We start from the raw sequence: 26,278 nt of genomic DNA on the forward strand, positions 1-26,278 counted from the left end.
TGAGGAGTCTCCTGTCAGCCTCAGCCAACCATGCAGCTCCCTCCTCCTTCTGCTCCAGCTGTGAGCCTTTGCAGTGGCAGCATTTGGGATGGATGGGATGTACACAGGCTGTACATGCAATTTGGGCCTCTTTGGAGAGACTTTTATACCCCAGAGCAGTGGAGGGCTCTATAGTAGTGCATTCTTACACACAAACAAGTGTTTCTATATAAGGGAAAGCGTTTCGGCTTACCTTGAAACATATAAGGAAGTTAAACTAGAATCTTCTGTAGCCCTCTCATTGTAATTGGTTCAGTGCCAGCACAGAGGCACTGATTGGGCTTAGGAAGTGTACCTGAAAGCCTGGTGCCAATCTCATTGGGCAAACAGCCAAATAGCCCACCTAAGCCATTCAGTATTTAAGAAAGAGCACAAAAGAAGTTAGGGGCTTTTTTGGACTGCCTTAGCCAGTGTAACAGTGTCTTCTACACTCTGTTTGCCTTGTATTTCTTTGTTTTATAATGTTTATTATTTTTGTTATTATTAAAACCTTTATTTTCCAAAGCATGTCCAGAGAAGCCATCTCGCTATTTATTAAGCCATTTCTCTGCGAGGCTGGACCCTTGGAAAGTATTGAGGTCTTTCAGTAGGGCTCCTGGAAATTCTCCCACTTGCTGTGAGCTGGCATGACCTGGCATCATTCCCCAGCCTTGGGAGGAGAACAGACCCAGGCTGACTGAGGCTGAAGCTGCTGGCCTCAGGGTTTGTGTGCCCCAAAGGGCATCTTCCTGCACAACTTCCTCTCCACCATCCCCTGTGGTACAGGCTGTGTTTCCAGGGACTGTACCATGGCACTGGCCGAAACTCTTCCCCTTGAATGCAGGCTGGGGCAAGGATATTGCCTGAGCTATTTCCATGGCCAGTTAATTACATTCACTGCAGAAAACAAGGAAATTATGGCAATTAGTCATTTGGCTGAGTACCTTTGGTGACATCCCAGTGAACATTGAACAGGCTATTCAATTGTAGTCCTTATCTGCACAACAAAATTCCTTTAATTTTATTCAGTTTTACAGCAGAATTCTGCATGCTGATAACACATTCATGGTTTTGCAGATGCACTGGGCCTTCATATGATTGTATTATGTTGGTGTAGTTGATTTTTTAATTAGTATGTTTTTCCTAGAAGAAAAATTTGTAATCAATCTCTGTTATTTTCTTACTCTTTATCCGATTTACTGACCAAAGAAAAGCAATGCCTCTTCCTTCTGGAGGAGATTTACTGACTAGCTCACAGTTCAAATCTGAGCTTGTGAGTGAATAGCTTAGAGAGGAGACATGAGGGAAGTAAGCAGGAAAAATCCTTTGAAAGGCAAATGAAATTGGGGCCATGTGTCCAGCTCAGGTCCAGGATATTGTTATTTTCACCATGGGTTTGGCACCTGCTTCCATTATCCTGGTGAAAATGGGCTGGAAGATGCAAGGGGTGGTTTTGTCCCTGGAATTTGAGGAACAAATGCAGTGTAGCTGCCTGGGAGTGGTGATGGACCAGCCAGGACCAAAGAGTTCACAAGCTCTGATTTTTCCCCCTCCTGTCTACAGTAATAGATTTTTTTATACTTCCTTTTACCTTCTAGCCTAAACCAACTAAAGGAAGGATGCGCATCCATTGCCTGGAGAATGTGGATAAAGCCCTCCAGTTCCTGAAAGAGCAACGAGTGCACCTGGAAAACATGGGATCTCATGATATTGTGGATGGGAATCACAGGCTGACACTTGGCCTTATTTGGACTATTATCCTGAGATTCCAGGTAGAGTTGTGTGCACAGATACATGAATGAGCTTTCCACGCCTGTTTGTCACATGTGACACTGTGCATTTTAGGAGCAGAGTGCTCCCAGGTGCTGGGAGGGAGAAGTGCTTGGGAACCTGTCAGGATAAATCAGTCTGCGTGGTGCTGCTGACCTGCGGTTGGAGTTTCCTGTTGGGAAATTCATATGGCTTTATTTCTAAATCACTAACAAATGTGTAGCTCCACTCTCTATGCTAAATCCAGGAGGAAATGCTGCCCTGAGCTGCTCTCCATCTCCATGCTGGTTATCCATAACCTGGCTGGCTTGGCACTAACATGGATTAAGGTGCCCACAGGAATTATTTTAGTGTCTCAGCTAAGGCTTGAGATTTCTTGTTTTCTGGCAAGTTACATATTGGTCTTTGCCCTCAGTTAAAAAAGGCTGGGAAGTCCTTTTGCAGAAGGAAGAATGCATCCCTATAATAAATATATAATTCATAACAAATAGTGTAGTAATAAACATTTAATAGCATTAATTTTGGTGTTTCCCAGTGTTCCTTTCATCTTCTCCAAAAAGGCAATGTGTTTTCTCAGAGAAATATTGAAATCTTCTGTGTTACTTTTAGATCCAAGATATCAGCGTTGAAACTGAGGACAACAAGGAGAAGAAATCTGCTAAAGATGCTTTGCTTTTGTGGTGCCAGATGAAAACAGCCGGGTGAGTGTGGATTAAGTGAATATCTCTAAAGTTCTTACAGCATTTTGAGTTTTTGTTGAAATAATTTAAAATGGGAAATGTATCTCTTCTTTAGTGGATTTAGAGAGAGGGAATTCAAGACAAGTGAGTTGGTGTTTAGTTGAAGTCAGAAAAGTCTGAATTTATGATGTTAATGCTGAGTGGTAAACAATCTGATAATCCATGGATATATATAGTAATATGCTGACTCTTTTTCAGCCTATTCTGAAGAAATAATGACTTAAGGTCTCCCTGCTCTGGTTTTTGGTGCCAGAGTGTGCACAGCTGCAGTGGAGTTGCTGTATTGATTTCACTCTCCTTGTTTTTGTTCTGCAGGTACCCCAACGTCAATATCCACAACTTCACAACAAGCTGGAGGGATGGGATGGCGTTCAATGCACTGATCCATAAGCACAGGTACGTGTGGCTCAATGTCTGCCCTGGTTTTGCAGCTACTTTGCTGCTTGATTTTAAAAATCTGTGAGGAGCAGGAAGTTGAGGACTTGCTGAGAGTTTTACAGCAGCTTGCCTTGTTTTGAGCTTTACAGCTCTTGTGGTCATTGTGAGCTCAGCTGGGCAGCAGCTTCTCACACCACAAGTCAAAACAGGCTGTGTTTGGTTTCAAAGGAATAAATTACACCTGTGATTATTTGGGTTTGGTTTGGTTCTTGTACCTCAGTGAGTAACCCATGCCCAGGTCTGGAATTTGGGGGCAGGAGTGGGGAAGTACACCCAGAGCAGCCTGGAGGGAAAGGAAATCCCTGCACAAGGATGGCCAGATGTGGTGCCAGGCTGCCATGGCTGGGGATGCTGTTCATGGCAAGCTCAGGCAAAGTTATCCAGATGGATTGCACGCTTCCATGGGCACAAGGAGAAACTCATGACCACAACTTTGTTCTCTTCTCCAGGGTCACCTTCCCTGCTGTTAAGCTCTCCCCTGTTCTCTCCCATGGCGAGGTCCTGCCATGCCATGTGCTGGGCATTGCATCATTCCTTTAACACTGCTGGGAAATACACAGGGCACATGAAACCTTGGCCGGGTTTTCTAAGGGTTGGAGATTTTAGGTTATTTGAGGGTGGCTGCACTGTGCTTGGGGAAATCTAAAGAGTTTTCCTTCCTGTCTAGGCCTGATCTGATTGATTTTGACAAGCTGAAGAAATCAAATGCACACTACAATCTGCAGAATGCTTTTAACCTTGCAGAGCAGCACCTTGGTCTTACCAAACTCCTGGACCCTGAGGGTAAGAATTCCAGCAGTTTCAGCACTTAAGGGCTCTTTCCTCCCACCCCTCCATGTCAGAGCACATCTCTGTGACAGCTTTTTGAGTCCAAGAGCAGCTGGATGCTGCTGACTCACCTGGTGATACAGGCAGAGAAGGAGGGAGAGAACGTGAGATGTCTCCAGCAGCAAACTGAGCAGCAGTAGCAAGAGCCCTTAATCTTGTGTTTATTTACTGCCATCTGACAAGTTTGTTGGCCTGGCCATGTGTCCATAAAATCATTCCAGTCACAGGCTTCCTTCTGAGAAGGAAGAGAAGCAGAGGAGCAGAGAAGCTTCAGCCTGTGCTTCTATGGGAGTGTGTGTGCTCCCAATGCTGGGGCAAGAGCGTTTTGTGTCACAGGGCAGGAGTGATGTGTTTGGGCTCGTTTCTTCTTGCTTGTTTTCCAGTGCCTCAGAATTGCTGCAGGAGAGGAAATGCTTTATTTCCCACCTGTATCTCTCAGAGTCACCTGGACAGACATACGTTTGAATTTGTTTCTCCAAATGCTGACACAGCACTGAGGTTGTCAATTAACAGTAGTTCTATCAACTTACACAGACACCAGAGGAGTTATTTGGCTGTGCACAAGCTGTGGCAAAATCTGGAACTTGACTGTAAAGCCCAAAGGCCCCAAGCTTTAGCCCCAGTCCACACTACTGCCAGAACTGCAGTGCAAAGCTGCTCAATTTACTTTTTATTAGGGCACCAACCTTAGGGGCTGAACTGCCACTGAACCCATCTCTGACTCCCAAACACATCCTTGGTACACTCTGAGCTCTGTTAGCGTAACCCCTGCAGCCTCAGCGTGCTGAGATAACTCTTGTTTGGTTTGCAGATATCAGTGTTGATCACCCTGATGAAAAGTCAATCATCACTTATGTGGTGACATATTACCACTACTTCTCCAAGATGAAAGCTTTGGCTGTCGAAGGAAAACGTATTGGAAAGGTCTGCCCATTTAAATTATAAATTGTTTCAAAGCAGGCGAAGTATTTCTGATCTTCTTTTTCCTCTTGGGTATTAATTTTTTAAGAGTCCACTCTGTTAATTTTTTTTTCTTTCTTTCTTTCTTTTGAACATGTTTTGAATGTTAAATATTCCCATGTGACTATGAGGAGTAGTTAATTTCCAGCTGCCTCACATTAGAAAACACTTGGCTGGTGTTTTATTTTTGCTTGTTAATTTGGCATCATTGCTACTTTTCTCATTAACTTCTCCTCACCCTCTGGGCCCTCTGTCTCCTCTGGAAAAGTCCCTCATTTAAAAACATGTGCAGTCATTCTCTGTCCTTTGGCGACATTGCCCCTGTCCTTAGAGCTGACAGACTGAACATAAATTCTGGTGTGAGCCTCAGCTCTGCCCCCCTCTTGCTGTGGGATCTTGGGAATTTTGTGCTGAAAAATGCTAAACTCATTCCTCAGGGATCCTAGCAGTGAGTATTCTGATTCACAACTAAAGTCTCCCAGCAGTTTCTTTTGTGTGGCTTGTTGGATTTAAATGACCGAAGAGCACTTCCCTTATGACTCATTTGTATTGTTCTGCTGTTGCAGGTGCTTGACAATGCCATTGAAACTGAGAAAATGATAGAAAAATACGAGTCCTTGGCTTCTGACCTGCTGGAGTGGATTGAGCAAACCATTATCATCCTCAACAATCGCAAATTTGCCAACTCCCTGGTTGGGGTGCAGCAGCAGCTTCAGGCATTCAACACTTACCGCACAGTGGAGAAACCACCCAAGTGAGTTTAATCTCAGTTTAACACAACAGTCACTGGTCTTGTTGGCGTAGTCACTCATTGATTTTTTTTTAAAAAACAAACACATCCAAGTAATTTTAATTGTGGCTTAAGAATTTATTTTCCTGAGTAAGCCAAGCTCTTGTATTCCTGATTGGTACTCGTTGATGTTGCTTGGGGCCCATTTGCTTTGTGCCATTCAGCATGCAGATAATAACAACAGCAATGAGAAAAACGTGTCTCCCCCATGATCTGGGAGTCCTGGAAGCTGTCCCTGCCCTGGGATGCCTGTCTTATCATATGAGTGTAATAGCATACTGTGGTAGTACAGTAATGTCACTGCTCATGCTTTTAATAGCAGTGGATAATACCAAAATGCTGCTATTAAAAGAAGCATTAAATTAAATGCTGCTATTACTGCTTATCCAAAATGAAGAGGAAGCATGTCTGGCTTTGTCAGACAGCTCTGCTTGCTCAAACCGATACAAGCAAAGCTGGGCAACTTTTTTCTGGAAAGCCTCTTTTAGTATCGTGATATCAAATCTGTTTATTATTTTTGTCTAATACAAGTTCTAATGGACAATAATCACAACCCAAAACATTACACAGAATCCAGACTTCTTCCAAAACTGCAGACTATTCCCTAATGCCCATGGAGTTTGTTTATTTCCCAGGCGTACAACACAGGGAAAACAGTGGGAAGGGTTTATTGACTGAAGAGGGCTTTAAATAAAACTTCTGTTTCTTGTGTTGATGGAGTAAACTAGGACAGTGTATGTATTAGAATAGAAAAAAGCCTTTTCCTGTGCCCCGAGGGGTTTGAATCCAAACACTCAGACAGCTGACTTCTGTGAAGTTGCTTTTGCTGTCTGCCCCAGCTGGCTCCAGGGGAAGTGTGGGCTATTTCCATTGCTCCCAGCTTCCACACAAGATGGAGGTGTTTATGTGAATGCACCATTCACCACGTCAACATTTTAAACAAGTGTTTTATTATAGTTTATTGTAGTCCACTATATTCAATGTTTTATAGAAGTGCTTCCCTTGAGGGTAGTGAGGCCCTGGCACAGGTTATCCAGAGAAGCTGTAGCTGCCCCATCCCTGGAAGTATTGCAGACCGGGTGAGACAGGGCTGGGAGCAACCTGGGATAGTGGAAGGTGTCCCTGCCCTGGCAGGGGGTGTAACTAGGTGGACTTTAAGGTCCTTTGCAACCCAAACCATTCTGTCAATCCACAATTCTATGATTATACCTTAGCAGTAATGGTAGCTTGATTGTAACTCAATTGTCTTGCAAAATTTTGTTTAGATTTACAGAAAAAGGAAACCTGGAAGTGCTGCTTTTTACCATCCAAAGCAAAATGAGAGCCAACAATCAGAAAGTGTACATGCCAAGGGAGGGCAAACTCATCTCTGACATTAACAAGGTAAACTGAGCAGCTCCTTCCCTGTGATTCCGGATGTTGCTGTTTTCTCTCAGAAAACTGAGCAGAAAAACATTTGTGATCTCTAGCCTTGATGTGGGGGCTGTAAGGAATGGGTGAGGTGGGGTGACCTTTTCCTGTAGCTTGGACTTACTACCCTGAGCCAGGCCCTGGGTGTCCTCAGCATCTGTTGGAGCTTCTGCTCCTGGGCTGCCAGCTCTGCCTTGCCGCTCATGGTCCTGGCTGTTGGAAAGAAGTGATAGAAGGTAGCAGCAGTAGGTACTGCCCTTCACCTCCCAGTGTCCTGCCTGGTCATCGTGCGTCCCTCTGGGATCCTGCGGCCTGTTCTCTAGTGCTGCAGCTGGCAGGGCAGGGCTGGGCACAGCAGAGCTGACAGGCTTTTCCAAGGATAATAAACAGCTTCAGCCTGGCAGCTTCCTCCTTTGTGTTTGATCATGCTTGGCATTCCCAGACCAGCTGTTAAGGGTGTCTGTGGCCTCATCCTAGGGAGCAGCAAACTGCTCAGTTCTCCTGGTTGCAGGAGGAATGTCCAAAATAGTCATGTTTCAGGCAGTTTCGCATCTGTTTAGATTTAGATTTAGCTTGTGTTTAATTGAGGGTATTTTTGTTGTCTGTAAGAAGATCTGAAAGGTGATTAGCTGACTTCCAACATGCTTCTAAGACTTCTGATTTCTGTAATATTTTCATCAAGCATGTGAATAACTTCTCGCTTGGGGGGAAAAAAGGACTTGTAAGGACCAGTAATAACTAAATTCTGCAGTTGTTTTCTTTTCCAAAGTGTAATAAAGAACAACAATTGTATGTTGATTTTGGAGGTGAGAGGCCATGAATCTCTAATTCCCATTTCCTAAAGGAGGAAAATAGAATCTGCTTGTTTCGGAGTAGCAGTCAGGAGATTTTATTTTCTTAAACAAACATTTTCTTACACATTCAAGCCAGGTGTTTTCTTTAGGCTTTATTGGGAAGGAGGGTAAGAAAGGACAAGAGAAAATGCGTGTGAAATAAACAACTTTCTCAGAAAATGACTGACTAATTGAGAACAGATTTTAAGTCATGTGTTTATATTAGCAAACAAGGTGTAGGGCCAGCTGGTGCAAACTGGATTTATGGGCTTATAAATAATTGAACTAGTTTGGTGAAAGTTGCCTGTAGTGACTTCAGCTCTGATTTCATGCAAAGGAGATGGGATTTATCATAATCTTGTAAGAATGTGTTGTTTAGAAGCCATGTGTTTTTCCTCCACGTCTTCAGGCCTGGGAAAGACTGGAAAAAGCTGAACATGAAAGAGAACTGGCACTGCGAAATGAGCTCATCAGACAAGAGAAACTGGAACAACTTGCACGGAGATTCGATCGCAAGGCAGCTATGAGAGAAACTTGGCTGAGTGAAAATCAACGTCTCGTTTCTCAGGTGCTGCTCTCAGAAATTGTCTGGGTGACTAAAATGGTTCTCATGAGTAATTACAGGATGCAGTTCTTGCAAGGAGAACATTTTCTCCCCTGTGCCTCATATTTTACTACATCTACGTATGTGCATATTTATTTACTGTATTTAGTTACTCTATATGTGTATGTACTGTACATCCTCTCTTTTATAAGTTTGGGATTCCCTTCCTTGAACCTACCAGCCTGGGGTCAGGAGATTTGATGAGGAAATGACTACCCACAGTCAAGATTTTCTTTATCTGAGTATTTTGGTGAGGTCAGTTAAATTAGCCCAAGAGTTAATTTTATTGTTTAATATTAGAGATTATAATATTAGATTAGCCCCAGCCTAATCTTGATGGCCACGTGATTCTTCTCCCAAAGGCAGTGAATAATATTTCTGATTTTATCAGTGGTTCTTTATTATCAGAGGCATCTCTTATTTTATTAAAGAGTACTCTTGGAAGCAGTTTGAGGTCCTGGATTTGCTAACAAATGTGTTTTGCCAAGTCAGAACTGACAGCAGAGGTTGAGGAGTGAGACTTTTGTCCTCAGAAGCCATTCCTGAAGAAGTGCCTCTACCTTTGCAGGACAATTTTGGCTTTGACCTCCCAGCAGTGGAGGCTGCCACAAAGAAGCACGAGGCCATTGAGACAGACATTGCGGCATACGAGGAACGGGTTCAGGCCGTGGTGGCGGTGGCGAAGGAGCTTGAGACTGAAAACTACCATGACATCAAACGCATCACTGCGAGGAAGGACAATGTTATCCGCCTGTGGGAGTATCTCCTGGAGCTGCTCCGGGCACGGAGACAGAGGCTGGAGATGAACCTTGGGCTGCAGAAGATTTTCCAGGAAATGCTGTACATTATGGACTGGATGGATGAGATGAAGGTGGGTGGAAATCCTTTAAGAACACAGACCAAATATTCCTCAGAGATGTATGTGTCCTTTTCTGTCAAGTTTTAAGATTCATTTTGTCCCTCTGGTTTAGTAGACAGACCCAGAAGATCCACTTTCAAGAGCAGTGAACAAATTCTTTATGATTTATTAACAATAAAGATAAAAAACAAATAAAGAAAAAGAACAAGTTCACTCCTATAAAAAACTATTTTCCAGCTTTGTGTCTGTCTTGTAGAGCCCAGAAGTTTTGGTCACAGTGCACTGGTAAAGATGACAGATTTGGTGAAAGGGAATTAAATAATCTCTCTCCTTCATGATTTACATGGGGAGCAAGTCACCTCTTCACCTCTCTGCTTTAAAAAGCTTGAATTTCTTCCTGTCTGTTCTCCTGGGATCTGGGAAGGGAAAGGACCATGACTTGTCTGCCAGCCAGCAGAACTTGGAAGCTGTTGGAGGAGTGAAAGCTGTGTGTCACTCAGCAGGAGCTCACAGCACCTGGGCTGAGTGCTGCTCCTTGGCCCTGCTGAGCTAACTCAGCCTCTTGGCATCCTAGACTGAAAATACATTAAAGAGCAGTCAAGTTTTTCATGGTTGCCAGTGATTTCAAAAATACTGGCTCAAATTTGTGTTAGCCTTGTCTCTACATTTGGAATTTCAGTTCTTACGGGCCTGGAGTTCTGACCTAATGTACCAACAGATAACAGTGCCTGGAGTCCCAAAGAAGCGAACAGCTTATGGACTTCAGCCTGTTTTACCTGTCTTTCTCATTTTGTTCAGGTGCTTTTGCTATCCCAAGACTATGGCAAACATTTGTTGGGAGTTGAAGACCTGCTGCAGAAACATGCTCTGGTGGAAGCTGACATTGCTATTCAGGCTGAGAGAGTGAGAGGAGTCAATGCCTCTGCTCAGAAGTTTGCCACAGATGGAGAAGGTAACCAGCACCCAACATAACTCTTTTGTCTTAATTACCTATGAGGTTATCTGGGAGACTCATTGGTTCTGCAAGACAGGTTAGCTAAATTCCCCACCAGAATGAGAGAATCCAGCTCCATTTTTTCCTTCTGTACTCAACATGTCAATGATTCATTTGTCCAGGAACCTGCTCAGGAGCTGAGTGTGGCATTGTGCCCTACATGAGATGTCACGCTCCTCCACCAGCAGCTGCTGTGGCTTTGTAGAGTTCACCATGGTTCCCCCTGCTGTGTTCCAAATGCAAACATTTACACAGAGTGTTGGACCCAGTCTGATGGTGTCCCCATTTATCGTAAAATGGAAGCAATTCCCTAGAACCCAGTGTTGTTAACTACAGTAAATGACGTCCATTTTGTGCAGTTGTGTATAAATCTGAATTCAGTGAATTTTGTCTCACTGGAAACAGTTATGAGTATCTTAACTTTTGGGGTTTTTTATCTTCTGGAAAAAGCAGTATTTTCTGATCTGTGTTATTGTGTGGTGGAGCTTGAATACTTCCCACTCACTTTTCTTAGACTAACTATGGATTCTTTCATGTAAACCCTGTAGCTGGAACACACTGGAATTCAGAGCTCTGCATATGCCCCAGCTGTGGGGATGGTCATACGTGAGCCCAGGTGGTAACACACTTTCTCTGTCCGAGCAGGTTACAAGCCCTGTGACCCACAGGTGATCAGGGACCGCGTAGCTCACATGGAATTCTGCTACCAGGAGCTCTGCCAGCTCGCGGCCGAGCGCCGCGCACGACTCGAGGAGTCACGGCGCCTCTGGAAATTCTTCTGGGAAATGGCTGAAGAGGAAGGCTGGATCAGGGAGAAGGAGCAGATCCTGTCATCTGATGACTATGGGAAGGACCTAACCAGTGTTGTTCGACTCTTGAGTAAACACAAGGCGTTTGAGGACGAGATGAGTGGCCGCAGTGGCCACTTTCAGCAGGCAATAAAAGAAGGTGAAGACATGATTGCGGAAGAGCATTTTGGGTCTGAGAAGATCAGAGAAAGAATTAAGGATATCCGGGAGCAGTGGGCTAACCTGGAGCAGTTATCTGCCATTAGGAAGAAGCGGCTGGAGGAAGCCTCTCTCCTTCACCAGTTCCAGGCTGATGCTGACGATATTGATGCATGGATGTTGGACATCCTCAAGATTGTCTCCAGCAATGATGTTGGCCATGACGAATATTCCACTCAGTCCTTGGTCAAGAAACACAAAGATGTGGCTGAAGAGATTGCGAGCTACCGGCCAACCATCGACTCTCTTCACGAGCAGGCCAAGGCCCTGCCACAGGAGCACGCAGAGTCTCCAGACGTGCAAGGCAGGTTGTCTGGAATCGAGGAGAGATACAAAGAGGTTGCTGAGCTGACCCGGCTGCGTAAACAGGCCCTGCAGGATACCCTCGCTCTCTATAAGATGTTCAGTGAGGCAGATGCTTGTGAGCTTTGGATCGATGAAAAGGAAAAGTGGCTGAATAATATGCAGATCCCAGAGAAGCTGGAGGACCTGGAAGTGATCCAACACAGGTGAGAATGCCTTTACCAGGAGGTTTGGGGAATATTGGGTGGAAGTGTTTTACCCCAGCTACCTTTCGCAGCTTGTCTGTGGCTCAGATTCTCTAATGCTTGGGGGATCTTGTGTTTGTTTGTGTTCCCCCACTCCAGATTTGAAAGCTTGGAGCCAGAAATGAACAACCAGGCATCCCGTGTGGCTGTGGTGAACCAGATTGCCAGGCAGCTGATGCACAGTGGCCACCCTGGAGAGAAGATCAAAGCACAGCAAGATAAACTCAACACAAGGTAAGTGAAAGCCTCATGCTCAGGAACATCACACCAGCTGGAACAAGTATGTTGGGGTCATTTTTTTTTTTTAAATAGGCTTTTTTAAGATATTCTGATGCTGTTACCTGAAGTATCTTCAAGGTAGGCCTTTAAAGCTTCAAAAGGAAAGAGCTGTGCCTTTCAAATACTTGAATACCAAATGGAGTTTTGCTTTTAACTTAATCAGACTCTGAGTGTGTCAGTACCTTGATTTGAGAGCTGGAAATTTGCTGTAATAATTACTATGATAAGAAAGAAATCAATATAGTTTTGTGTAAACTCCCTCATTTTTTAGCTTCAGAATAAACCAAGGGAGTGTGAAAAGTTGATGTAACTGCCAATTTTTCACTTGAGGAAAAATTATACTCAGCGTGCTGGTACTTGTCACATTCTAATACACACCATATCTGGGTTAATGATTGCTTTGCCAGAAACACTGATGGTGTGGGAAGGACTGAGAAAACCCTGAGTAGCTGGGTTTACCGAGCTGGTGAGAGCAGCTGCAATGCTGCCACATCATTTTCCCACAAATCTGAGTTTCTCTGCTCTCCTCTCTTCACACATTTCAGGTGGAGCCAGTTCAGAGAACTGGTAGATAGGAAGAAGGATGCTCTGCTCTCTGCTCTGAGTATCCAGAACTACCATCTTGAATGTAATGAAACCAAATCCTGGATCAAGGAAAAGACCAAAGTGATTGAATCCACACAAGACCTGGGTAACGACCTGGCTGGAGTGATGGCCTTGCAGAGGAAGCTGACGGGCATGGAACGGGACCTGGTGGCCATCGAAGCCAAGCTCAGTGACCTGCAAAAGGAGGCGGAGAAGCTGGAATCGGAGCATCCTGACCAGGCACAAGCCATCCTTTCACGGCTTGCAGAGATCAATGATGTGTGGGAAGAAATGAAGACCACCCTGAAGAACCGGGAAGAGTCCCTGGGAGAGGCCAGCAAGCTCCAGCAATTCCTGAGAGATCTGGATGACTTCCAGTCCTGGCTCTCTAGAACACAGACTGCAATCGCCTCTGAAGATATGCCCAACACCCTGACAGAGGCCGAGAAGCTGCTCACTCAGCACGAGAATATCAAGAATGAAATCAACAACTATGAGGAAGATTATCAGAAGATGAGGGACATGGGTGAGATGGTGACACAAGGGCAAACCGATGCTCAGTACATGTTCCTACGCCAGCGCCTGCAGGCTTTGGACACCGGATGGAATGAGCTTCACAAAATGTGGGAGAACAGGCAAAATCTCCTTTCCCAGTCTCACGCCTACCAGCTGTTTCTCAGAGATACCAAGCAAGCAGAAGCTTTCCTTAATAACCAGGCAAGTGGTCAATATATACCTGACTTCATTTCTACAGGTTGGCACTGTGTACTGCAAGCAATTAACAAAGTCTATTGGTAGGAGAGCCACAAGCAGAAAAGTTCCCCTTTTCTAACTGTATTTTACTTCAAACTGTTCTTGGGAAATATCTGTTGTTGGAGCAGCAGCATAGCCTGAGTGTAACAGTTTTCTCTCTGATATCTTTAATTCCAGGAGTATGTTCTGGCGCACACGGAGATGCCAACTACCTTGGAAGGAGCAGAAGCTGCTATTAAAAAGCAGGAGGATTTCATGACCACCATGGATGCCAATGAAGAAAAGATCAATGCAGTTGTGGAGACAGGCAGGAGGCTTGTTAGTGATGGGAACATTAACTCTGATAAAATCCAGGAGAAAGTGGACTCTATTGATGACAGGTAAGGGCAGAAGGATGGTAAAATGTAGCTGTTCCTGCTTTAATTCTTTTCTCTGAGAGATGCCCTTTTACCAGGATTCAAAGGCAAAGGAACAGCTTAGAAAATGTCTGTTCCAGAATGTTTTCTTTGTCTCATGGAAAAATGGGAACTGTCATGTTTCAAGAATGTGCCAGGCTAATCTTAGTTAAACAATACCTCTCCCACTTTCTAGAGGCTTGGTGGGTAATGAGCTCCCTACCCAGAATTTGGCTGTTTGAGTGTTGCTGTGTCATTTCTAGAGTATGAACAGACTTGTTGCTCTGGTGGGAGCTGTAGCAGTTGGCTGTGTCTGGTTCCACAAGTCTCAGTTTCCTCTGCTGGTGCAATTACAATTTCCCCTAGCTGGTGTAATTACAGTAATGTATTCCTGTCCTTCCTCTGGAGAAGGAATGTGACTCTTCAAGAGTGTAATTGGCATTGCATCCACCCCACCCGCTCGACTTTGATCACCTCTTCCAGCTTGTCTGGCCCCTCTGAGATCAGATTAGGAAGCACTGGTACAAGTGTGTCTTTCATCCCAGAACAAGGCCTTTGCTTTCTTTCTCTGGCTGTGGCACGGATGCTGTAGAACATTAAAAGTTTCTTTTCCTTTGAAACCCAGATGTTCAATTTTGATGGCTGTTGTTCTTTCTGCTTTTGGTTTGGATAATAGTGGACTCTTTAAAGGCACTGTGAGTGTCAGGGCACAGCAGTGAGCTGTGAAATGTCACTGATGACCCTCCCATCAGACTTCCATCCCCCCACGGATGGTAAGCTCAAAATTCTCCAGATTCATCTCCAAGGAGAAACTGAACTGAAGTAGTTCAGAAAATGTTGTACCTTTCTTATTTGGACAGAGATGTCCCACTCTGTGTGCACCCACTTTAGCTATGCCTCATGGCATCAGGAAAGGCAGCTCTTCCTGTTCCCAGAACTTGCTGAGGGCCTCTGACAGCTGAACTCCCAGGGTACCCCATCTTTCCATTCTCTCTCTGACCAGCTTGGCTCTAGATCCCAGAGAGCATCTGCAAAGGCCAGGAAGAGAACATTATGTGAAAGCAATCAAGGGACAACTAGGACAGTGATTTTCCTTATTTACCTTCTCTAAGGGCTCTCTACTCTAATTTTTCCCATGCACTTAGGAAAGCAGGAGAGCTTGATCCTAGCCTTCTGGTCAGTTGTCCTCTTTCTTGCAGCTTTTTGTATATTGAAAGAAAGCATCCAAGGATATCATAGCAAATGGCCAGCTGCATCTTGCTGCCCTGTCTGAAGGAGTTGGAGCAGGGAACAGCTTCAGCCTACATCCTGTGTGCTCTGAGGATGCACCAGAGGCTCTGGTGGCTGTCACCCCAGTGCAGCTGCTCCTCTGTGCCCTGTTGTCCCTGCTGTCCTGCCTGGGGACGTGTGCTGGAGTTTCTACTGAGACTGAGCATTTCCTCAATTCCAAAGCTATATATGCCGAGTGCTGCAAAAACCATCCGGTGCGCTGCTATCCAGGAAATCTGTGTGATTGCTCCCTGAGTCTGGGGGGTTGATAAGCCTCTAGAACAAAGCCTTGAGGCTGTGTGCACTGGGAGGGGTAGCAAAGGAAGCCTCTTTGCTTTCACAAAAAGTGGCACTTCCAGCGGATCTCCTCCTGGATGTCTAACAAAGGACCAAAACAAACAAGCACAAGTATGTGCAATGGTTCCATACTTCCCATAGGGAGCCCTTTGTAGTTTCTGGTATTGTTCAGAGTGGGTTTTGCAGTTGTGCTTTTGAGCTGTTCCTGAAGAGACCCCACTGGCCCTGGTGCTGCAGACAGGCCCTTTCCTCGAATGGTTCCCATCTCAACAGGGATGTCACAAGGGGGAGGAAAGTGCGATAGGAAAGAAGCACTTCAGCACAACCTTTTAGCGCAGTTCACAAGCAAGAATGAATGGGCATAAGGACAATGGAGTAAGGATGAGGGAAGGAGAAAGGCGTGTTTGCATCAAGCTATCACCAACTAGCTTTTCCAACTGTGGAAGAAGGTGGTCTCCCTGTGCAGCTGTCCCTGCTTGGGTGACTTCTGCTGCTCTGATGCATTTTCTCCTCCATTTTCTCTTGGAAGAGTGTTAGGGAACTGCCCCTCTCCATGTGCCTCCTCATGGCCTCTGATTCTGCAAGGGAGATTTAGTCTAAAGACAGTGGCAGATCTGGCACTGTGATCTGAGCCTGCTTTACATCAACTTTTGTATTTGTGCAACTTTCTGCTCAACAGAGAACAGAAGTAAGTTTTGTTCTTGCCCATTCAGAAGGGAGAGTGCCTCATTTGCTGGAGCAATGAAAGAAGATAAAATTGCCTTTCATATATCTCAGGATTCCTAGCAGGCAGCTGCATTCTCAGATTTATTATTTCTGCACAGGCTTTGAAACCCACAGGCTTACAGTTAAACCACAAGTGGTTTTGTCAGTTTTCAGCACTGTCAGCATTCTCAGGGGCCTCTGGGAGTCAGCCTGGGGACACCGGGCAAATTCTGGATTAATTTGTGTCAAACACATCCTTGTGCTGAACAGATCTTATGCTTATGGTGTAAGTCATATGTGTGATATAGAATTCAAAACCATTCTAAATAACTGGAGTTTGCAGAGCAAACTATTCTTCTTCCACAAACTGTTCTTGCAAATTAGTAAGAAGGAGTCATTGACAACCTTAAGTGTAAGTTCTTTAAAAGAATTTAGGGATATTTGAACAAGGAGTTAATATTTTGGTACAGCTAGTCTGGAGCAGGAGAACAGACTAAATAACTTCTTAAAATCCTTTATTCCCATTTAAAAAGTCAGTGATGAAAACACAGGAATTCCTGTCTGTTCCAGCAGTGCCCATCCTCAGAATGCTTCTACTTTCTTATGGTTCAGCCCTGTTCTTCAGAGAAAACTCATTGTCCAGTCTCACTCCAGGTCATCTTGAACAAAACAACCTTGTACAGTTACATAGCTCTAAGCACCAGAGATCATATTTATTATGCTATGGTATCATCTGTTTGATGATATCCCAGCATGGTTTCCTTCAAAGTCCTTCCAGTCAGTATTTCCAACACTCCATGGGAGATATTTTTATTAGTTTTTTTAAAATTTGGGTTTTCTCAACATAAGAACTTCTGTACTTATCATAAATCTATTCAAGTGCCATGAAAGTTCTCCTTTAAACTTGTGTCCTCTCCAGAATACATGAGTCTGTAATGTGATCTAGCCTTAAATCTCTGAAATCAGCCTGATAAAATCACGCAAGCAGTTCTTTGCTTCATTTTAACAACCTGAGTAATGCAGTGTGTTTGCCCAGACATATAAAAGCCAGCCAAGAAAGAGTGGAATCAAACCCAGGGATGTTTGCATCATTAGAGAGGTTTTTCCTGAGGCACAGTTTGTGTCTTTTCCTTTGTGTTCCCTCTGTCAAAACTTCAGCCTCACCTGGGCTTGGAGTCCAGGTTCTTGCTTTGGTGGTTCCACAAGTCTTCCTTGCCATGCATCTATAAATCATTTTCTTGACTGCACCTAGAGAGATGCTGCTTGCCTGGTTGATTGAAGGCAGCTGTTTTGGCCAAAGAGAAGCAAACTGTAGTCCTGTAAAGGGTTTTCTCCTATTCCTCTGCCTACAGACCTTTTGCTTTTATAGAAAATGTATCTCCAAGTATTCCTTGTGTTTCTGAAGTCACTAAGTTGGTGCCAGAGAGCTTGCTGTGGTAACTTACTGCAGATCAAGGAAAGTGGTGTCATAATCCAGTTGTCATCAACATGTAATTTATGGTCTTGTAAAGTATCATGAGTCTCTGGAGATCCCACTAACATGGATTTATTTAGCTTTTGCCAGCATGTGCTGAGCTCATCTTATAAATTGCCACCCTTTAAAATAATTTCCAACTCTCAATCCATATTTATCTTATTACAAATGGCAGCAGTATTTTGCCTTAAACCCCTGTACAGTGCAATAGGAACAAGCCTAGCACAATGAGCAGTAAATAAAAACTATCTTCTTTACTCTGTCTCTTCCTTGTGAATTGCCTCATAAATAATGAAAGGATGGAAGGGCAGGGATAGCTACTCCAAGTTAAGCATTTTTAAGAATATGCCCAGAGGTACCTTGGAAATCAGCCCCATTCCATTTTAAGGACCCACCACAACCTTTGGGACTGCCAGTGTGACTCATCCTTCAAGGGGCAAACAGTGATGAATCAAATTAGGGCTTCTGGATTAACTTTTCCTTCTCTTCTGGCTGTGTGTAAACACTCTGAAAAATATGTTCCAAGCGCATAAAGCTTCTGTGTGCAGAACACACAGGAGTGCTGTGCATGGTTAAACACAGCCTTGGGAAGGTTCTGTTGCCCAGCTCAGTTTTGTGTGGGACAAGGAGGTGCTGAAGGTGTTTTACAAAGAGCATTCCAGCAGGTGCACCCTGCAAGGGCCACACAGTGTCACCTTACTGTTGCAATTTGCAGTTTTCTTATGTTTTTTGGCAAAGAGCCTGAAATTTCCTGTGGGCTTAAAATGAGTGGATCAAATTCTGTCCATAACACATTGAAACCCTGCTGACTTCAGAATGTTCTCTGTGTATTTAATGGGTCACAAAAACAAGGAGATGGTGAACTCCAGCGAGCCTATTAAGTAACACATTCCAAAATGTCCTTTGAAAGGCAGCAAAGGACAAAGACCACAGACTTAGCAGCACCCGTAGTCCAAAGAGGCTCCAGAAACCAACAGTGACAGTTTTTCATGAAATGCCTATTTAATTTCCTTTCTCTATTGCTTTTTTTTTCTGACCAGACATAGGAAGAACCGTGAAGCAGCCAGTGAACTTCTGATGAGACTGAAAGATAACAGGGATCTCCAAAAGTTTCTTCAGGATTGCCAAGAGGTAAATCATGCCCTTTCACTTTTATTGCTGAAAGCTGCATCCTGCAGAAGAGCATTCTTACTCCATATTTTATGAGGTCTGGAATGCTCAGTCATCCAGTAGTATTTAGTGTGGAGTAAACATTAAAAAACCCCCTGACCATACCATTGCAAAAAAGAATGTTTTTTCTTTTTTCATGAACCAGATTTTCTTCTGTCATATAAGCTGAAGACATAGAAAACTGTCAAAAGCAGTGAAGATTTTCTGCTGTGGTATAAATTATAACCATGTGGAATGTGGTAGAGTGCACTTACTAAGAGTTTTGTCTACAGCTGTACAGATGTATGTTGCCTGGTGCGGGGATTTCAAGTGATTTTTAGCAAACATTAGTCAGAGGAATAGGAGGTTAAGAATGAAAAAGGAGCAAAATTAGGCTGTGTCATTTATATGTGATTTACCTGATAGTTTGCATGTGTTTAAAAATTAAGTATTATAACATTTGAAAAAAGAGATTTTTTTCCAGGTTTTCTAATCACTTACATGGACTGTTTGCACTGAAGACAACATTTTAGTTTGGAATACTCTTGTTCCTCGCACAAGGAATTAATCAAGTAATTTTCAGGTTATTTCATGGAGTACTGGCAGATAATAATAAGCTTTGCCTGTTAGGTTTTGATCACAAACTGGGCAAGGGCTGTTTGCTGCTGTTGCCTGGATTCAATCTGTTTCCCAGAATTGCATAAGCTGCCCGCGAGCTTGACTTCAATTGCTCCTTCCTTGGTAGTTAAAGCAGGACAGATTAGCAAAAATTCTTCTGTTATTAGCAACAGCTTCTTCCTTCCTCTGTGACAGCTTTTGTACAAAGATCCCCTGGCTCTTGGGGCTCTCCTGGCCTCAATGTCAGTGTGGGTGTGTTCCCTAGGATCTGGTTTTTCCCCTGTATCACTGGAAGAAAAAGGAAAGTATAAAAGCTCTGGTATTGGCTGTCTGAATACTTTTCCTCTCCCTTGTTCCCCTCCAGCTACTAAAGCATGGATGTCTCAACTGCACAGTTCAAAGACAAACTTACAATCACCAAATGTCAGGGATTTCTCCAATTCTCTTTGAGAGGACATTAGCTTTGGTGATAATTGAAGGGCTGTTTCCTGAGAAAACTTAGGATTTACGTCAGTGTGGGGCCTGCTGACACCTCTGTTGGGCTGCTGGAGGGTTTGTGATGGAACAGCACTGTCCTGTGGGGTGGAAAGGAGCCAAGGCAACACCTCCCCCTTGGCTTTTTCCTTAGCACTGCCTGTGAGGCTGGGAATTGTTCGGGAACAGCTTTGAGCCAGTCCCCATTTCAACCAGCAATGATCCCTTGGCCTTCCTGCCTGCTGCTGCCTTGGGGACAGTTTCCTCTCTGTGTGTAACATGAGGAAAGGCAGAGTGTTTTCTTCAGCCCTTCCCAGGGCAGCCACATTGTCACTGTCACCCCGTGCTGAGGTGTTTGAGAGTGTGGCCTTCTGCCCCTTGCTCCTTCCTGCAGAGCCAGGGAGGAGGGTCAGTGGCACTCTGGAGTAGCAGGACTATTCTCTTCACAGCAGCCCAGCAGCGATAACCCCCACTCTGGGTTTATCAGTAAGGTAAGGGAAAACAGCAGATTTCGTTGTTGTGAGGAGTCAGAAACATTGACACAGGTTATTCCTGGGGCAGTGCTTTTCCTGCTGTTCCTTGCACTCATCAATATGAATGTGTTAAATAAATTTGCCGAGTGAGTGACACAGTGACAGCAGAAAATCCTGAGTGGAGGAGATGTGATAAGCGTTGCCATTTAGTTTTCTTTGACTTCCTGCTCTTTCTCAGCTCACCTTCAAGGAGTTTACAGCTGACCTTCCCTCTGAGTGCTTGGAAGTCCCAGCACTTTCTGGGCTCATTTCTCCAGGGAGATGGTGGAAGCTCTTGGCAAGACTCTGAACTCTGAATTTTCTCTCCCGGAGTGTGCTGGCAGGATTTGCTATGTGAGCCTCCCCGCAGGATGGGCTGGCAGCTTGGCTCCTGGCACAGTCTGGGAAGTGCAGCGGCACTCAGAGCCCTTTCCCCTTGCCTTGCTGCTGCCCCAGGCTCACAAGAGTTTGTCTCTGCATTTCCCTTCCTTCCTGGCAGGTCGGCACTGCAGAGTGGCAGCCAAGAGCAGGAACAGGGTCTTGTGCACAGGTGCAAAGGATGGGTGGAAGCCTCCTCCTCTCCTGGCCTTAACAACTTCCAGAGAAATAAATACTCCAAGTGTCATTTTGAGGCAATTTAGGGAACTGTTTTGTTTTTTGAAAATCTACTTTCACACTCAAGCTACTGACTTTTAGTGCCTGTAGTGGTTGCAAAACCCAGATTTTAGCAGTGAGCCCTTAAATACTTTCTCTGCATTTCTGTGCACTGGGGGATTTATCCCAACAGTTCCTGGCTGTGAACCACATGTTGTCCCTGTCTTGCCTTCCACCAGCTGGTAACAGGAATGATCCAGCCTCTCCTTGGGAAGCACTTTTAAATCCCCAGAAGCCTTAATGCTGTGGCTAAGTAAAAGCAAACAGTGAAAGCCAAGCAGTGCAATTTGCAGGGCAGAGCAGCTGTCTCCTCCCCAGAAAGGCAGGAATAAAACCGCTAATTCTGGGTTATATCCTAACCTCCATGTAGCCTTTGACTGTTCAGCAGCACAGTAGCCTGTTCTAGCATACACTTCTGCCTACAGAGCTCTTCACTAACATGGGCATTTTTCTGTTTAGAGTGGATAGAAAGATCCAGTGAGGAGTTTCTCTGATTGCTCTTGTAAATTTTCCTTTTTTGGGGAGGAGTGCACTTAGGGGACAATTGAAATTTTAAGGGGCAGTTGAAAAGAGGCTCATGAGTGATCAATGGAATTTGTTGCCCTGTGTCCTGAGCACACAGCAGAGGCCTCTGTTCCTCTCCTTTTTGGGCTGCTTGCTCACCCAAGTGCTGTTCTAGAAACCAATCTGAGATTTGTTTTGACATTTTCCGCTCCAAATATGCAGAAAATAGACCTTTTCAAATTCTATAAGCATTGCTGTGAATGTGGTTTTTATCCACACCTCAGGGATAGATGAAGCAGCCAGACTCACCCTGGGAGGAAATGTGATGTTGGCTGCTAGGATCATTTTCACATTCCATTTGCACTTGGTAAATCAACTGTCTCTTAAAGTATTGGTTTTCTCTAGTGATGATATGGAAATTGTCCCCAATGCCTTTGTGTTTGGTGAAAATCAGACAGAAAACAGTCTTGGATTTTATATAATGGAGAAAGGAAAGTCTCTCCCAAAACACTCCTAGAGACTGGATAAATAAACAAATTGCTTTTTGTAAACCTATACAGAGAAAAGACTGAGAGGAAAAGGTACAAATGTGCTGTGAATAAAGGTACAAAGCCATCTCTAACAATGTCCACAAAACCATCTGACCAATAAGTAGGATGCATGTCCCTTTTTCTCTTGCTGCTGAACTGGATGGGACCTGTGTGTTTGATTTTGCATGTCACAGAGGTGATTTCTTTCTGCTTGAATCAAGGATTATTTATATATTGGAAATGGATGTTAGAATTGAACTATTAAAGAGGGAGATGCTTGACTGAACCCTGAGTAAATCCCTGAGTAAGAGCAGTCTCTGAATTTCACACAACTCTTCTGTAGAGGCATCTCTTTATCCTTGATCTGGAGGCATTTTGCATTATTTCACACCAGAAGTGTTTCCTCACACCCCCATGTATTTTCCTTTCTAGCTCTCCCTCTGGATCAATGAGAAGATGCTCACAGCCCAGGATATGTCCTATGATGAGGCGAGGAACTTGCACAGCAAGTGGCTGAAGCATCAGGCATTCATGGCAGAGCTTGCTTCCAACAAAGAGTGGCTGGAGAAGATTGAGAAGGTAAGCAAAGAACATCCAAAAAATGCCCTTATCTTTGTCCAGGGTGGTTGTGCACAGAAATGGGATCTGCTCCTTTGCAGAACTGATCTTTAAATCAACCTACAGCTGAGGCTAAAGGAGATTTCTGGTGCATTGTGTCTCCATCCAACCCATTATATTCCTTACTGGTGTTAAGAGTCTTTTATCCAAGACATTCACTCAGACATTGGCTAAGGTGCCCATTTAGTTTTGTCTAGTCGTTCCTATCTGCCAGAAGGAAAGCACAGGCTAAATTTCATACCTGAAGGGTAAGGTGGGGCAAATGTTGGGATTTGAGCCAATAAAGTAGAAGTGCTTCCTGGGAAATAACAGACTATAGGGAAGCTGAGTTTACTCTCCTGTGCTGCTAAGCTGGCTTTCATTCATTCAGAACTATAACCAAGCTGCCTTTCCCCTTGCAAAATTAGGGCATGAGGTAAAGAACATCCAGTTTTGTGATTAAGATTCACAGCTCTGTATCAAGTTATTTGAAGCCTTATTATGCTGTGATGAGCTGTACTTTCCCCACCATTTCTCCTGTGCAGATCTGGAGCACTGAGAAGTCTCCTCTTTAGCTCTGACAGTGGGTTTCTGTTCAGTGTAAGTTAGCTTAATTGCACATTTCCTCTCCCACTTTGGCACTCCATATCCCATTAGAGGCTTTTCTGTGATCTACAAATAGCAATACCCTTTAATGGTGTAATTAGAAGGCTGCTCTTAGTACTGGAAGTTCCTTTTTAGTGATGCTAATGTGTCCTTCTCCTTTGCCTCTGAAAAATCAGATTGCAGCAAAGGACCAGGGTTGTGTACAGAGTTGTGACAGTCTCTGGATTAACGTTTATTTGGAATGTGCCGGGTTGGGGGCAGCAGTCCCATCTGCACCCAGCTGAAGAGATGGATAGGGATAATTAGAATAAAGACAATATTTCCCAAACTCTCCCAGCATTATGTATTTATGGTTCTCTGGTGATGTGGCCCCCAGGAGCTGGGGCCTCAGGTTTGCAGTGTGTGCAGCTCCAGCTCCCTGCTCCATCCTGCCTGAGCCATGGCCCCAGGAGCTCCCTTCGGGGAACATGTACTATGGAGAAGAGAAAGGAGGCATTGCTTGATCTTCTACTTGCTACAAAACCCTCTTCCAGGCAGCAGAGGGACCTGGGAGCTGATGTTCTGGAAAGAGTCACTGGCTAATAGGAGACAGAAAATGAGTGGTTGATGCTGCCAGCAGATGAGGAATCCTGAGTGCTTATTAATCAGGATAATTGCCCTAACGGTCTGTGAGTGCTCCCGAGGAGGTACCATTTGGTTGCTCTTTGCTTTGCAGGAGGGAATGCAGCTCATTGCAGAGAAACCAGAGACTGAGGCCGTGGTGAAGGAGAAGCTGACGGGTCTCCACCAAATGTGGGACGAGCTTGAATCCACCACCCAGACCAAGGCTCAGCGTCTCTTCGATGCAAACAAGGCAGAGCTTTTTACCCAGAGCTGTGCAGACCTGGATAAGTGGCTGAATGGTTTGGAGAGCCAAATCCAGTCGGATGACTATGGAAAAGATCTCACCAGTGTCAACATCCTGTTGAAGAAGCAGCAGGTAAACAGAGCATGGGGAGCAGCAGGCAGGCAGCAGATACCTGCACTCAAAGGAACAGGCAGGGCAGGCTTTCAGTTTAGAAAAGAAAGAACTACTTTTCCTTCTTCCTATTCTTTCATATACCTTTAAGAAGAACAAGAAATTCATCCAGCAACAAATCAGACAATAATTCTTAACATGGTAAATCCTCACTGAGCAGCACCTGTCCTCCCTTCTGAGGAAGCTGTTGATGTGCCCTAATTGTATGAACAGCTTTTATCCTGGTTTTCAGGACCTTTTTGCCATGTTTCTGTTTAGATGCTGGAGAATCAAATGGATGTCCGTAAGAAGGAGATAGAGGAGCTGCAAAGCCAGGCAAGGGCTTTGAGCCAAGAGGGTAAGAGCACAGATGAAGTCGATGGCAAACGCCTTACTGTGGAGAAGAAATTCTTGGAGCTGCTGGAGCCTTTGAATGAGAGAAAGGCCAACCTGCTGGCCTCCAAAGAGATCCACCAGTTCAACCGGGATGTGGAAGATGAAATTGTGAGTATCAAAAAAATCCCATTCCCCAACCAATAGGAAAATGTTGGAATATTGCTGCTTAAATGTGCTACTACTGCTGGAATGCAACTTGTGTGCACAAGCCTCTCTCTGTTGCCCCAACTGTATCTGGGATTGCTTGAAATCATGTGTAATCCTCTCTCTTTCAGCTGTGGGTTGGAGAGAGGATGCCCATAGCTACATCTACTGATCATGGACACAACCTCCAGACTGTGCAGCTACTAATAAAGAAAAATCAGGTGAGTAGGTGCTGTTAGAGCTCCATACCTGCTATTTCTCCTCAGTGATGACTAATTCCAGAAGGAAATGTTTGGGGTAAAACAATGGGTGCTGTGGTGTGACCACAGGTGGTAGCAGAGCCCCAGGTTGTCCATATGAGCTGATGGTGTGTGTTTTGCTGCCCCTCTGGAGTTAAGACCCCTGACTTGAATTTCCTTTTCATTTGTGCATTATCTCATCAGTCAATTTTCTCCCATGTAGACCCTTCAGAAAGAAATCCAGGGCCACCAGCCTCGTATCGATGACATTTTCGAGAGGAGCCAGAACATTATCACAGAGAGCAGCCCCAATGCTGAAATCATTCAGCAGAGACTTGCAGACCTGAAGCAGCTGTGGAACCTCCTCATCGAGGAGACGGAGAAGCGCCACAAGCGCCTGGAGGAGTCTCACAGGGCTCAGCAGTATTACTTCGATGCAGCTGAGGCTGAGGCCTGGATGAGTGAGCAGGAGCTCTACATGATGTCAGAAGAGAAAGCCAAGGTGAGCGGCTCTACAGTGACACTACTTTGGCCTTAATTGCTTTGCTGGAGGGAGGCAGGCGACATAATTTAATGTGGCACTATGGAGTGGTAACATAAACAAATTTAACTTCCTGGTGAAGCCTCAAGTGATCATGGCTTCGATCTGTTCTGACATGTCTGATAGTGTGCAGGATAGGCTGTGCTGTACGGAACCAGTGAAACATCCCTGCAGTGCAGAGGGCAGCTCTGTGCCTGCCTTCACTGCAAGATCAGGATTGCCAGTGTGGTCCAGTTAGGTCCAGTTTTCTGTTAGTTTTGAATGACAGCACAATGCACCTGGCTGTGAAATGGGGCCTGGTGGTCAGTCAGCTGCTACCACTGTCACCAGCCTTGACTCCCAGTGACTGTCAATCTGCTTTGACTCCCAGCTTCAGACTGTACCAAAGAGAACATAAACTTCTGTTTTCCAAGGAGGTGTTAGTGCTTGAGCTTGTTTGTTATTGAAATAAATGCACCGTGTTTCCTACCCTGGTAAAATAAAGCTCAGCTTTGTATCAGGAAAACACATTCCATGGGTTTTCAGTCTCCAGTTAAAAATGGCTTGTTTTCTTTTTTATCTATTTATTTGCAATATTTGTTCACTATGCAAAATATTGTATTGAAAAGATTTATTGACAATATTAGTTAGCACTGAAAGTAGGGGGCTGTTTTTTTCTTAGCTCTAACAGTGCATAAAAAGTTTTGATTGGAACTTCTCCAGACACTTTGGTGGAGAATCCGTTGGCATGGACTCTGTAGGATTTCTTTTCTTTGCTCCAT

The 26,278-nt window shown here is 44.5% G+C and overlaps 1 protein-coding gene across 3 annotated transcripts in view; it reads left to right on the forward strand.

Annotated features, from left to right (window-relative positions):
* The window catches only part of SPTBN1 (spectrin beta, non-erythrocytic 1), a 116,742-nt gene that overhangs the window by 72,310 nt on the left and 18,154 nt on the right, over positions 1-26,278 (forward strand). For all 3 annotated transcript variants that reach the window (XM_063391354.1, XM_063391353.1, XM_063391355.1), the window contains 20 exons: positions 1,617-1,790; positions 2,398-2,489; positions 2,844-2,924; positions 3,634-3,749; positions 4,606-4,718; positions 5,321-5,508; positions 6,810-6,927; positions 8,197-8,355; positions 8,960-9,262; positions 10,049-10,202; positions 10,890-11,760; positions 11,899-12,033; positions 12,624-13,380; positions 13,594-13,796; positions 18,597-18,687; positions 22,430-22,576; positions 23,916-24,179; positions 24,477-24,701; positions 24,869-24,958; positions 25,200-25,478. In XM_063391354.1, coding sequence (XP_063247424.1) covers positions 1,617-1,790; positions 2,398-2,489; positions 2,844-2,924; positions 3,634-3,749; positions 4,606-4,718; positions 5,321-5,508; positions 6,810-6,927; positions 8,197-8,355; positions 8,960-9,262; positions 10,049-10,202; positions 10,890-11,760; positions 11,899-12,033; positions 12,624-13,380; positions 13,594-13,796; positions 18,597-18,687; positions 22,430-22,576; positions 23,916-24,179; positions 24,477-24,701; positions 24,869-24,958; positions 25,200-25,478 — 4,560 coding nt within the window. The remainder of the gene's footprint in view (positions 1-1,616; positions 1,791-2,397; positions 2,490-2,843; positions 2,925-3,633; positions 3,750-4,605; positions 4,719-5,320; positions 5,509-6,809; positions 6,928-8,196; positions 8,356-8,959; positions 9,263-10,048; positions 10,203-10,889; positions 11,761-11,898; positions 12,034-12,623; positions 13,381-13,593; positions 13,797-18,596; positions 18,688-22,429; positions 22,577-23,915; positions 24,180-24,476; positions 24,702-24,868; positions 24,959-25,199; positions 25,479-26,278) is intronic.

This window comes from Prinia subflava, chromosome 2, assembly GCF_021018805.1.
Source record: "Prinia subflava isolate CZ2003 ecotype Zambia chromosome 2, Cam_Psub_1.2, whole genome shotgun sequence".
NCBI lineage: Eukaryota > Metazoa > Chordata > Aves > Passeriformes > Cisticolidae > Prinia > Prinia subflava.